The sequence below is a fragment of the Malania oleifera genome, chromosome 9 (genome assembly GCF_029873635.1).
Source record: "Malania oleifera isolate guangnan ecotype guangnan chromosome 9, ASM2987363v1, whole genome shotgun sequence".
Classification (NCBI taxonomy): domain Eukaryota; kingdom Viridiplantae; phylum Streptophyta; class Magnoliopsida; order Santalales; family Ximeniaceae; genus Malania; species Malania oleifera.
The window spans coordinates 20,887,162-20,901,705 of record NC_080425.1 but is presented as its reverse complement, the minus strand read 5'-3'; the positions used below and the strand labels follow the sequence as shown (position 1 = coordinate 20,901,705).

At 36.2% G+C, this 14,544-nt stretch overlaps 1 protein-coding gene across 1 annotated transcript; it reads right to left on the bottom strand.

The window, feature by feature from the left end:
* Positions 1-612: 612 nt before the first annotated feature.
* LOC131164869 (root phototropism protein 3) lies at positions 613-4,975 on the bottom strand. Its single transcript, XM_058122389.1, has 4 exons — positions 4,521-4,975; positions 4,303-4,372; positions 2,838-4,157; positions 613-1,480 (listed from the first exon to the last, which is right to left on the bottom strand). The coding sequence occupies exons 1-4, from the start codon at positions 4,631-4,633 to the stop codon at positions 932-934; spliced, it is 2,052 nt and encodes a 683-aa protein (XP_057978372.1). The 5' UTR covers positions 4,634-4,975; the 3' UTR covers positions 613-931.
* Positions 4,976-14,544: the final 9,569 nt, after the last annotated feature.

The following is a 14,544-nucleotide window of genomic DNA, read 5'->3' as shown; positions in this document are numbered from 1 at the left end:
GAATATACTATAATCAAGAAGAAAAACAAGAGGAGGAGACACACACTCAACTCAACTCTTCTCACACTTTTCTCTCTCTCACCTTCAGCACTCTCACACTCCTTGCTGACTCACTTCACTTGCACATTTCACACAATACAAATGTTTTTATTTATAGATACATATGATAGATATAGAAGGAAAGGAGTTATTGCATTCTAATGAATAATGAGCACATGGTTTTTAATGGATTATTTGAGCATGTGATAATTGTGTTTTCATTTTTTTATGGAATGAATTTGGCACGCTCATTCTCCTCTGCTGCAGCTCATCGTCTTCAAGGAGTTTCCATTTTCTTCGTTTCCATTTCAGCTTAACACATATCCTATATCGTTCCAATATCCTCAGCAGAAATCATCACAAAGAAAGGAGTTTGATCCATTTGGAGATGAGAGACATTGATACAAATGAAACATTATATGTTACAAAGTATTCTTGCACACAATTATCATGCCTGCTTTTCTAATTCATACTGTTTTTGAGAGCCCCAACGGTACAGTTGAACTGAATGCCGTTGGCAGTCAAATGTTTTATTACTTGATTTCTTGTTGATAATTTAATTTTTAGACGAGGTGGGTACTAGTATAAATTTTATTGTTGCACTATGTTTTAACTGTAGTACATTCTTCTTGTAACCAAATTTCATAACAATGATAAAATAGTAGGCAAACTCACCTACAAATGCCGAAAACAAAGGTTTGTAAAAATTGTTCCTACTTAATATGATTTGTTTAGAAATTTCTATAAAATGAAAAAAAGAAACATGCACATGTCCCCGCACGCGCGCACACACACACACACACTCACACTGAGAGAGGGAGCACATTAGGACACAGTATAGGAAAGGTAGAATCCTGTCCTTGGCAATTACTTCTTCTGTCTTTCTCAGTTTTCAGGAAATAGAATTCCTCCACCTTCTAGGCGTCTTTCTAGCCTGTTCTGTAGCAACTGTGGGTTGAGACCCGATATCATGAGTTTCTAAGGGTGTCATCTTGGTAAATTTGCTGAGTTTCTTCCACCCACTGGTCCAAGCTGATGTCTGTTTCTGCTTTGACACCTTGTCAAATTGTCTTTGCAAATTCTCCATGTCATTTTGGAGCTCAAGGTACTTAGTCTTCATGCTCTCAAGCTCGAACTTAAGTGTATTAATATCCTTCTTAGCTGCTGCCCAACCTTCTTGGAAGGATTGTGGTGTCCCTTCAAGTAATGTTTTTCGGTTTGATATCATAGGTTGGTAGTGAGATTCACCAGCTTCTTTTAGGGAGCCGTTGGCTATTGCATTGCTTATCTTCACCTGTTCAGAGAAAAGAACTTGCACCACTACTCTTAGTGGGAGCCGTTCATTTTGAGCAGCATGCATGCATGCATCAATTGAGAGCTTCTGGCAATCCATAACACGGCAGAGCCGCTTTCTTTCATGTTCAGAGAGTGTTGGGTGGGCCTGTAAATTTGTAAAAATAAATAAATAAATTTGTACAATGTCTTTTCTTTCAGATATCTGGTGCCAAGCCAGGAAAAAAAAAAAAAAACAGATGAGGGTTGTGCTAGGTTGAGAGAAAACATCCCACATAATTTATGCTATGTGATTCGATTTAGGAAAAAGAATGAACAACAAAATGCATTATGCTCATGTTTGAAGCACACAAATCAATGCTTGACAAGCGCCTTGACTTCGTCACCCAGAGCCCAAGCTCATACCACCCTGCATTTAGGCTTGTCATTCCCTCCCATCCCTACCTAACCGGAAAACTATTGCCATGTTTTCCTTGTGCTATTTCCCATAAAAGTATAGTAAAGATGTTGATTTCTGCCTTCTCTACAGATTTACGGGGGCATCATGACATTAGACAGTACCTTTTATTCCAATTTAGTTTCCGTGAATTATCTATTTATTTTATGCATGTGCATATATATATATATATATATATATCTCAATGTATGTGTACATGTGTGTGTGCGGCCATTTGTATCTGTAGAAACAAAAGAGTAGGCACACAATATTGAATGTATTTTTGGCTTATTTCCATGGCTATTTCAAAATATGAGGACGAGACACTCAATGCATCGGAATGGGATAAGACACTCAAATCATCGGAACGGGAAATGTATCTAATGAATTTATTTGGTCTATTGGCATATGCACACCCATCAGATATGTCCAACAGATGAATGAATGAACAAATGCCAAATTTACTGTGAGTACTAAGTGTTTGGGAGCTTGGATTTCAAGCCTTGGATTTGGATCAAACTTAATAAAATTTTATACTATGTTTTCTCCAAATCCACATGATTTAAAATCCAAAGCCTGAATTCATGCTCCCAAATACAAGGTTATATGATTTATCGGTTTGCTTCTCTGTTGCATTTATAATTCTTAGTGCAAGACACATATTATACACCCAATGATAAATTTACTTGTTATGATTTATTTGCTTTTTCTTTTTCTTTTCTTTTTTTGAGAAAAAGGGATTTATATTCTAATTACTTCATTTGGCCTTAAAGCATAAAAAAAAAAAAAAAAATTATACATAACAAATTTGACACCAAGATACACCTTACACTTTCTCCAAGTCCATGTAATGTAGAATTTTGGTAAACATATGCATGCCAGATTGCAAGCTCACTAAGTCCGTCTAATGCACAATTTTGGAAGCATAGGATGCAAGCTCAAACTTATGATATATGTACCTATTGTGGCAATACTCATAAATTCAGACATAAGTAAGGCCCTATATGCTAGAATCTTTAAACTTTCAAGCTACTTATAAAGAGCAACAAATAGCATTCTGTTCAATTACCTTAAGATAGGAATCAATTGCTCGATAAAGCCCATCATCACAAGTTCTTGCTGATTCTGGCAAAGCCTCAGCCAATACTTGAAACTTTGTTGGGGAGAGGCTTCTATCTCTGGACACTTCCGTAAGATAACTGTCAACAAGTCTTGCCACTCTCATCTTGGCATTTGTTCCATTGTTCCTTTGAGTTCCTTCATACATGCGTTTCTCTGGGAAAGATTGTCTGCTTGGACTTGAACTTTCTGTCTGTTCTTGAACAAGAAAATGCTCCAAGAGCCTCTGAACAAGATCCACATCATATAAAGTTTCAATTTTATTATAAGATGGGATTAGAAGATCTGGCAATGTAGCTTGCTCAAACTGCATTCCCACCCGCTTCTCCATTTCAGTAACCAAGGCAGGAGCCACTTTTAGCATGTTTGCCATTCTCAGGAGCCGTAGAAGGAAGCTACAGGAGACACTGTCTTTCTGCGGTGGAATTATGCTGATGAGGCTCTCAATGATCATCCGTTGTTCTTTGGCCTGGACAGATGGTGGATCATCTTTAGCTCCTGCCACAACCATATGGAGTCCACCTTTCCAACTGCAGCCACTACTGTTACTACTACTACAACTATCTATAATGGTGTTCCCTTCATCTCCCATTCCCATCCCCATCCCCATCCCCACCCCATCCTTTATTAACCCTGGAAGCCATTTAGCTGCATAATGCATTATTGCAGCTCCAACTAATTCAAATCTCATCCCTTTTACCTTAATTGCAGTGACAACTCGGACAAAGTGATCAATCCTAAGAATTGAAACATCTTCAAACCACCAGTCGGGAGGAACTTGTTGATGGTTTCTGCTGGGGCTTGAGTCCTTCATCTCGTTCCATTTTGGGCTGGAAACTTTTGGGGGCTTTCCGGAATAGGCCCATCTGATTCCTTTCGGATTGGCACAGGCCTTCCAAGCTATAGACTCACTGCATCTTCGGACAATTTGAAGGTTTTCTGCCCATGGTGAGAGTTTCTCACAGCTTTTCAAGACCAGTATAGAGTCTCTCCATGAGGATAAGACTACATAGCTGAGAAAAGCTTCAGTTTTGAAGATAAGATTACCTTCTTCTAAATCCTCTGTCATTTCCAAGTACTCTGCAGCACATCTTAGGGCAGAGATATTGGCTGCTGTTAGATCAATAGCAAGGCCATAACAGAACTTTGCTGCTAGCTCAAATGCTTCAGGACCGCCTGGAAGGTCATCCATAACTAACTTATTCAGTTCTCCATCGCGCGATTCGTATACGATTCTGTTCATCCTCCCACTCCGAGAAAGCAGGGGATACTTTTAAGAGAGGGAGAGAGAGAGAAAGAAACAGAGTTAGTGAGGTGATTTAAGGACCATTTGGTTAGTGAATGTGCCTTCAATCCTCGAGCATAAAGGGGAAAAAAAAAAAGAAAAATTCAAGTCTGACAAGGAAAGCTGCTACCTTGTGCAAGTGGAAATTAGCATCTCCAATTTGAACTAGGAAATCACTTGGAATATCAGTTGCAACATACCTACAGGAGGATAATCCCACCAAGTATTTCAGATGCTTTCATGCTAGAAGTTTTCCAAGTTGGTTCAAAACATAAAAGAGATTTATTTACTGGCTTGAAGAAAGCAAAAATCCACATGTGTGCAATACTATCCTGCATTGTTACATACCATGACTGGCCCCTTAGCTCAAACCCGCTGGTCTTGACGCTGTGCTTGCTCGAACTAAGGAGTCCATTGCCATATTCTCTCCCATCCACCAACTCATTCTCTGATTCCCACATGATGGAAAACCCAAATCCCTGAAAAAGTAAAGCAGGATTTTCCGGGAAAATCACTTCAGATGCAACTCAAAACAGAGAAAGAAGCAGAGATTAAATGAGGCAGAGCAGCCAGGGAAACAGAGACTGTGAGAAAAAGGAAGAATCCCACATGGGATGCTTGGAATTAGCTCCAATTGTCGGCTTCTTGCAGATTTTCAAGGCTTCTTACAGGCTGTGAACTAATGGGGATAAGCAAGCACTGTTTTTTGGACTACTTTACTTTGATTTCTTTTCTTTTTTTCAGCCTTTCAATTGACAGACACTCTGCATCAAACTTGGGATATTCAGATCTCCACTTTAAGCTCCTTTTCCTTTTCCTTCTTTTGTTTATCTTTCTGTATCCATATTTTACTACAACCCCAAAAACATGCCTCTATTGACGAGAAAGAACAAAATTTTTTACTTCGTCAGCAGGCGCAGTTGTGAAGTAGATAAAATATTGAAATCCACTTTACAGAATTGCCACTAACTGTTTCCATCTATTGCTTTCCAGGAATTTGGCTCCGATTCCTTGCATGGAGCACCCTGAGTGCATGAAAAAGAATGCTGACCTACTAACCATGACATGGGTCTGTGTTTTAGCTTTATTTGGAGAAATTATAGAGGTGACTAACCTCTCCACCTGCTCATGCACTTCTCATTTAAGTCAGTCGTGATCTATCTGTAAATTTTTGTTATTTGCAATTTAGTGGTAACTCCTTTTCTTTTTATTTTAAATGATTTTTTTTTATGATTTCAATTAATGAGAAGATCGGGACTCACAACTACATGACGGGCATTTGGTCCACTATTTGCATAAACAATGAAGGGTTGCAGTTTAAATATACCACTGACGCCCCCATCGTTTTTCTCACATTAAAAAAGAAAACGACAAATATGCTCTTACCTCGCTTTTCTTGTGCTATTGTGATAATTATATATAGTGGACGAATGTAAATTGCCCTTATGCATGGTCATGTTCTTGTTGAGGAGATCATCCTCTTATTTTTCAATCACTAGGCATGTATGTAGTAACGGTTTTATAGTCCCAGGTGAAGTATTGCCCATTTTGATCCATTCAGCCTTCGAGTTTTGTTTCACAAAGAAAACTAAACTATTCGTCTGTGCCCAAAAATATTCTTGGTATAGGTTTGATGTGAGACTGTAATAGGTTTTCTCGTTTGACGTTTAACACCCTTCTTAGAATGGCTGAAACTTACACATCTACTAAGATTCATTCGCATGATAGTATTCTTAAGTTTATTCCGATACTAAATATAGTTATCTTAACTTAACTCTAGTGAAGTATTGTCTGTTTTGACTCAGTAGGTCTCATTATGTTTGTTGTGAAATCATGCTCTATAATTATGCACATATATATATATATTTCATATAAAGAAAATCAAAAGAGAGAAGAAGAACCATAAATTTATGTGATTTGACAATGTTTCCATATTTATAAACTTCTGCATAATTTCCACTATCATCAAACTAAAGTTTTCTTAGGGTTTCAACCCTCGCCACAATACATATATATAGTCCCCATACGAAAATCTCAAAATATCATCATATAATAATACGATTACATTGCAGCCTAATCCTTCATTTTACTCGTATTTGATTGTTAAATACGTACCAATGTTATTGAATTATTCAAATGTAACGTTTGAATTTTAAGGTTGTGGATCAATGAACATACCGGGGACAGAAATAAATGCAGGCTTAGTACAATTGGAATGACTTCGCTACTCTTGAACGGCCTTTGCAACCCAAATGCTTCCCTATTGGAGGAAGATAGGTACATGGAGCCCATTGTTTTAAAGAACTCTATAGTGACTGGTCCTGCTGGCTCATCACAGCCGTACACCAAGTTGAATTGACTTATCTCGTCATGCTCAGATCACTGCATCTGCAGCTGGGCCCACGTATATTTACACATATTTGATGATAAGTAAAATAAAGGGTTCATGACGTGGCCTTCGAAAATTGAAAGCCCTTCTCAACTTCACCCCAAAAGGGAATGACATTTCTCCGTTTGGAGATTTTGTGTGATTGTGGAATTATGATTCCACTGTTTGGCGATCTCCTGGAATCACAATTCCATTCGAGTGGCTAGCTGCTTGCTGGCATGGGGCTTGCCATCTTATTCTTGTCGGTTGGGCTGTTGCTATTTGCCTATTAATTCTTCCAGAATATTTGAGCTTTAATCTTATTTTCATGTGTGTATTCTTTTTTCTCCTTTCATGTTCTTGATAGAAAAGACTTCAAAGTCAATGATTGATGCAAAACTGATTGCTTAATTTGTGGATAATATTTATTGGTTTACCAAAGTCATGGAGGTTCAATATACTCGATATTATGATATGACAATAAGATTTGCAGTTAGCATTTATTATGATTAGAATCTAGAAGTTCTCATTAATATTATTATTTTTCTTTTATTTGTTTTGTTGCGTGGGTTGTTTGATTGGTTTGTAAGTCCTTGTTTTATTTTGTTTGGACTTATAGTCCTGTTTTGACTAGATGTTGGTGTTGTTTTTTGGGATGCCTTTTGAAGTTTGTTTTGGTTGGGTGTTGGTATTCTTTTGTTTTACTATTGTATTCTCTCATTACTTGTCTCATAACTACGATATTCCTCCACCAAAAATGAGGGTTTATCAATAAATAAATGGAGATGTCATACTTCTTTGGAAAAAAAAAAAAAGTTCTCATTAATTTTTTTTACGAGTATTTCAAAAAATAAATAAATAAAAAATAAAAGTTGTTTGTAATGAATTGTGAGTTGATTTTAAAATAAATTTATCACTCGTTAAATTTTTTTACTTTTTTATTAAAATCAAAAGTTCCTTTGAAATTTGTACTACTTATTTCTCAAAAGTTTACTCATTGGAAAATTATTTTCATTTTCATTTTGTAAAATATTCACTTTCTTTTTCACTTCTTTAGCATTTGTGTACAAAAAGTAAAAGACTTAATTTTTTAAAAATTTTCATACAAATACAAAAAATATGAAAATTTCGCGACTCTTTTCTTTGAAAAAACACAAATATAATATAAGAATTATTCTTCACATTTGGACAAATCTAAATATATCTACACACACACACACACACACACACACACACACACATATATATATATATATATATATATATATATCGTATAAATTCATTCTTTCATGTTTAGAATAAACATTTACATTTCAAGGATAACTTGATAAAAAAATGGATTCCCATATACGGATAGACTTAATGAGATGGGTTATTTTTATTATTATCTTTGTTGTTGTTACTGTAAAATACATACCTTCCTTGAAATTTGACGAAAATACATGAACATATTTCTTTAGATTCCAAAAAATTCACATATTTTTTTGTGGTTTGCTAAAAAAATATAGGTCTTTCTCTTTATATTTGACAAAAAGAAAAGTTTTCTAACAAAATATAAGTATCTAAAAAATCAAATGCAAAGGAAGATTTATGCAATTATTTTTAAAATTTTAGAGGGGTGGTTTGTAAGATTTTGAAACTTTAAGAGAAGTTCGTATCTTTTTGTCAAACTTTAGGTAATGTCAGTATTTTTTGATTTAGTATTAACTAGAAGGAAATATTTTTCTTCATTAAAAGTTTTGGAGGGATCAGTTTTCATCTCCTCCAAGTAAATCTCTTGAAATTTTGGTTAATACTATTAGTGGGTGTCCCAATATTTTAGTTAATACCACTTCTCTCTCCTATTTATTGTTGATTTTTTTAAATAATTTTAATAATTAAACATGAGCAAATAAATTATTTTAATTTTTTTTTTCTTTTTCCCATGTTCTCCAAGTATCAAAGGGACCATATATACAACTAATGGGACAGACACAGAACCGGCATGCATACTGATATGGGTGCCCCTCTGGATGAAAATTTAGGAGCATGCAAGCTGTGGCTGTATGGCCAACTGGCCATGCATGCACCCATAATATTCCACAATGCATGGACAAATTGCCCATCTCTTTTTACCCCTACTAGGACAATGACTTGACATACCATTTTGTTGTTGTTGTTGTTGGTTTTTCTTTTCACTATATATATATATATGTATGTATGTATGTATATATTGTTGGGTTATTTCCTTTCATGTGGAAGAAAGCCCAAGTGGGCTTTATTAAAAGCCCAAAGTCCAGTCTTTTAGTGTGAAAATCTAAATGAAGTTATAAAAAAAATATAGGGGAGAAGGGAGAAGTCGTCACTTCTAAAAAGAAAGAAAAAAAAAAAAATGTAATTTTTATCATGCTGTCCAGATTTCATCAAGACTCCGATCCTGTTTCATCTATGGTCCGATTGAGCTGAAATTTGGAGAGGTTCACGACTCAAACAGTTACAATCTGAACGGTGGAGATTGGATTTTGAGCTCGAGAGTTGGAATTTTTGCCCGTGAACAGTAACAGCGAATTTGGTATATTCTCTCCAATTCTCTTTGTATTTGTCAAGATTGTTAATATCTTGATGAGATATATTTGTAGCCTCTAATTGAGATTAGAGAAGACTTGGTATATCCATTATTTGGTTGATAGTGGACGTTTCAACTAGATTAGGTCCCGTGGTTTTTCTTCCTCACAATAGGGAAGTTTTCCACGTAAAAACTGCTTGTGTTCTTGTGCTTTGGTGTGATTAATTATTTTTCTTACTATTTTTAGTACGCATAAAAGTAGAGATACACTATATTTGCTTGCATATCGGGAGAAGAATTATTCATCTGTGGTTGTTTGTTGATATCTCTCCCAACAAAGTGGTATCAAAGCTCGGTTGATAGATTGTCAGGTTGGCAGTTTGAGTTATGGAAGCAAATACTAGTAGAATGATTAATCTCAATGTTTCAAATTATCACATATGGAAAAGAAAAATGGAGGATCTTCTTTATGTGAAAGATTATTACCTACCGATGTTTAGTACTGAAAAATCAGAAAAAAAAAAAAGTCTGATGTGGAATAGACTTTGTTACATCGATAGGTGTGTGGGTATATTAGGAAGTGGGTAGATGATAATGTTTTGAACCACATTAATGGAGAGACAAATGCACGTTCTCTATGGAGTGAACTTGAAGAGTTATATGCTAGAAAGACTGGAAATAATAAGTTGTATTTAATTAAACAAATGATGGCTTTGAGGTACCAAGATGGGAATCCTTTATCTGATCACCTGAATACATTCTAAGGAATTATTAATCAGTTGGTTGGAATGGGTATTACGTTTGATGATGTAATACAAGGGTTATGGTTGCTTGGTTCATTACCGGACTCGTGAGAGATACTCAGAGCTTCATTGTCTAACTCCGCTCCAGAAGGTGTAATCACAATGGATATGGTCAAGAGCTGTTTGCTAAATGAAGAGATGAGAAGAAAAACACAGGGATCCTCTTCACAGTCAAAGATCTTGGTTACAGAAAAGAGGGGGAGAAGTAAGAGCAGAGGTTCGAAGAATAGAGAAAATAGCAGAAGCAAGTCCAACAAGTTTGCAAATGTTGAGTGTCATTATTGCGGGAAAAAGGGACACATCAAAAAATATTGCAGGCAATTGAAGAAAGAAAACAAGAATGAGAAAAGGAAGGGAACGAAGAATGGAAATGAAAAAGATGGTGATGATAGAGTTGCTACCACCACTCCTGAAGAATTCCTCATTGTTTATGATGATGAGATGATAAATGTTGCATACCATGAGACCAACTGGGTGATTGACAGTGATGCCTCTATTTATGCTACATCTCGGAAGGATTTCTTTACATCCTATAGATCTTGTGACTTTGGAACAGTAAAGATGGGAAATGATGGCTTGTTTAAAGTCATTGGAATTGGGGATGCATATTTGAAGACAAATAATGGCATGAGTTTACTTCTTAGAGATGTGAAGCATATTCTTGACATTCGTTTGAATTTGATTTCTATAGGTAAACTTGATGATGAAGGGCACTGTAGCACTTTCAATGACGGCTAATGGAAGCTCACTAGGGGTGCTATGGTTGTGGCTCGAGGCATGAAGCACTCTGCATTATACGTTCTGCAAGCAAAGATCTCCAATGACATAGTTAATGTGATGGAGGATAATGGTACAACAGAGTTGTGGCACAAGAGACTGGCTCACATGAGTGAGAAAGGTGTAGCTCTACTGGGGAAGAAAAGTCTACTATGTGGACTAAAAGTACACTTTTGAAAAGGTGTACTCATTGTTTGTCTGGGAAGAAGAGCAGAGTTTCCTTCAAGAATTCCCCTTATTCGAGAAAGTCAGAGATACTAGATTTGGTACATTTGGATGTGTGTGGCCCTATGCAGACGAGAACACTTGGTGGCTCCTAATACTTTGTGACCTTCATAGATGATCATTCAAGGAAGTTGTGGGTATATACCTTGAAGTCAAAAGACCAAGTGTTGGCTAAGTTCAAGCAATTTCAAGCCCTAGTTGAGAGACAGACTGAGAAGAAACTGAGTTGCATCTGGATTGATAACGGTGGAGAGTATTCTAGTCCATTTGATGATTATTGCAGATAGCAGAGTATTTGGCATCAAAAGACTCCTCCAAAAACTCGTCAATTGAATGGCATAGCAGAAAGGACGAACAGAACATTGGTTGAAAGAGTGAGATGTTTGCTTTCACAAGTCCGGTTGCCAAAATCTTTTGGGGGGGGGGGGGGAGAGACTTTGAGCACTGTTGTTCATGTGTTAAATCTTACACCCTGTGTTCCTCTACAATTTGATGTGTCAGACCGAGTTTGGACAGGTAAGGATGTTTCCTATAATCACCTGCGTGTTTTTGGGTGCAAAGCATTTGTGCATATTCCAAAAGATGAAAGGTCCAAACTTGATGAGAAAACACGACAGTGTATATTTCTTGGCTATGGTCAAGATGAGTTTAGATATAAGTTTTATGAACCAGTTAAGAAGAAAATTGTGAGAAGCGGAGATGTCATATTTGTAGAAGATCAAATGATTTCGGATATTTAGAAGGCAAAGAAATCTATGTCTTAGCAGGGTGACAGTTTGACTGATGTGGATCCAGTTCCTTTAAAGAATTTTCCATCTCAGGTTGAGAATGATGTTCAGGATGACCACCAGGGTAGAGGTGATGTGGATGTTCCCTTATAGGCTCCGAGAGATGTTGAGACTAATGAGCAGTTGACAGTGCCAGAGATTCCACCAAAGATTCCATCCAGGAGGTCAGCCAAAGACTAATATCCTTCCACTCGGTATTTAGTAGAACAGTATATGTTATTGATTGACAGGGGAGAACCCTAGTGTTTTGCAGAAGCCATGGAAGATGAACACAAGACAGAGCGAATTGAGACCATGTAAGATGAGATGAAGTCATTGCATGATAACCACACCTTTGAGTTAGTGAAGCTACCTAAAGGAAAAAAAGCTTTGGAGAACAAGTGGATTTACAAGAAGAAGCCAAATGAGTTCTCTTCACGCCCATGATACAAAGCTAGATTAGTGTAAAAGGGTTCGGTAAGAGAAAAGGTATTGACCTTGATGAGATATTCTCTCCAATTGTAAAGATGTCATTGATCCGTACAGTACTCGACTTAGCAACTAGTCTTGACTTGGAAGTTGAGCAGATGGATGTGAAAACTAAATTCCTGCATGGTGATTTAGAGGAAGATATTTTTATGAAGCAACCAGAGGGTTTTAGAGTGAAAGGGATAGAGGATTATGTGTGCAAGTTGAAGAAAAGCCTATATAGTTTGAAACAAGCACTGAGATAGTGGTATAAGAAGTTTGAGTCTGTTGTGAGGGAGCAAGGCTACAAGAAGACAACTTTTGATCACTGTGTATTTGTTTAGAAATTCTCTTATAAATGATTTTATTTTCTTACTGCTTTATGTGGATGACATGTTGATTGTTGGCAGGAATGCTTCATGGATTGACCAATTGAAGAAGCAATTGAGTAAGTCATTTGCTACGCAAGGATTTGGGGCCAGCAAAGAAAATTCTTGGCATAAAAATCAGTCGTGACAGGAGTGCCAAGAAGTTATATTTGTCACAGGAAGAGTATATTGAGAAAGTGTTTCAGAGGTTCAATATGGACAAAGGTAAAGTAGTTAGCTCTCCTCTTGCTACCCACTTCAGACTAAGTACAAAGAAATTTCCTTCTACAGATAAGGAAAATGAAGACATGGAAAGAGTTCCTCATGTGTAACGACCTGCTTTTTCATACCATTTTTTCCCTCTTAATATATAAAGAATATATATAGTAAATCTCTTTGTATAACTTGCTGAAAACATCCCAGGCCCAAGGGAGCACTGAGGAAACTTTATAGACAAGACATTCCTAAGCAGCCATAAACATAAAACTATAAACAATATTTACAATACCAGAAATCTAAAAAATTCCAAAACATACATCACAAAGTACCCAGTGACATAATCAAAAACCCAGGGATCTACCCAAACAACGAACACCTAGGAAGACTCACCCTTCAGAAAGGGCAGCACAAGAACCTCTCTACCCGCGAGCCTGATCTGCTTACCTAACTGGATCACCTAAAAAATGTTAAGTCACTGGGATGAGACAACACTTAGTAAGAGGAAATATGCTATTACTAGGGTGGCAACATAGTTACTCATTTAATATACTGATATAATACTGAAACTGTGAAACTAATAGTCTTGTATACCGTACAGAACACATTCATTATGGTTTAAAATATAACTGTATATCTGAGTTTTCTAATTACACATAATTCTAATATTATAATAAAACTGCTGTTGCACTGTATATATATAAAACTATGATAGTACCCTGGGAACTGAATGTCATCATTTAACCCCTCATGACAGGGTTGTGCAGCCCGTAGGCCGGACTTAACTCTAGTTGGTCTACTAGGCAAGTCAATCTAAATCTCTTCCAATCAACAATATAGCCTACTGCAGTCTTTCCGAGCATGCTACTACTCTACCTCGTCAAACCGGCCACCTCAACCCAGCTTTCTAGGGAGACTGCAATCTCCCCTGGCACAGTTAGACAGAATCCACACACTATTTGAGATATGTGGTAGCACTCTAATATGAAACAGCAACGGTACCATGCTCAGCTGTTTGAATCTGACTGAATATTTCTACAGGGTCTGATACTATTTAGTACTGATATATATATATATATATATATATATATATATATATATATATATAATTATCTTACTGTTTTTACCATGCTATTGAAATAACAATAACATTTCAAAGCTAATCTGCATAATCAGTATATCTAACTGAATAACTGAATATCTGAATAACTGAGTATTATGATTTTGTAGTTATGGCATTTTGAAAAATATTATAAATCATATTTTCTAGGAACTGCATAATGATATCTTCTACTAATATACGGTAAAACATGATATTTGTAAAACTGCATTAATACTTTACTAAACTGTTATGAACTCATACCACACATTTAAGCAGTTAGATTCTTATGCTCTAAAATCTGTAACTCCTACTGTAATTATAATAATAATAACATTATGGAAAAACTGAATAATAAGTTGATATATATATACATAATCTTCTGATATACTTTCTAAAATTCCTAGCATAGCATATTTCCCTTACCTATTTGATTGTGAGGCTAGCCTCCACTCAACACTCCATTCTCGCACCCTTGGTGTACCAACCTCAAATACATGCATTTTTATATACACATATTCTCTAGTAAATCAATACTCCTATAATTTCTGAAATTGTCTATTCATAAATCTCTTAAACCATAATTTACCTGCATTCCTGAATAGATACTTGCTGGAATCCTCAATCCATGACTATAGAGCCCAAAACACCCTATTCCTGAAAATATGACACCCTAAATTTATTCCATAAAATACCCGTATACTCTCATAATATACGAAATCTAACCTCAAATAAT

Excerpts from the sequence above, each read along its gene's own strand:
- LOC131164869 (XM_058122389.1), bottom strand. The coding sequence starts at position 4,633 with ATGTGGGAATCAGAGAATGAGTTGGTGGATGGGAGAGAATATGGCAAT. Across the intron at positions 4,373-4,520 it reads GAGCTAAGGGGCCAGTCATG|GTATGTTGCAACTGATATTC; the intron begins GTATGTAACAAT and ends ATCCTCCTGTAG. Across the intron at positions 1,481-2,837 it reads CAATTGATTCCTATCTTAAG|GCCCACCCAACACTCTCTGA; the intron begins GTAATTGAACAG and ends ACAAATTTACAG.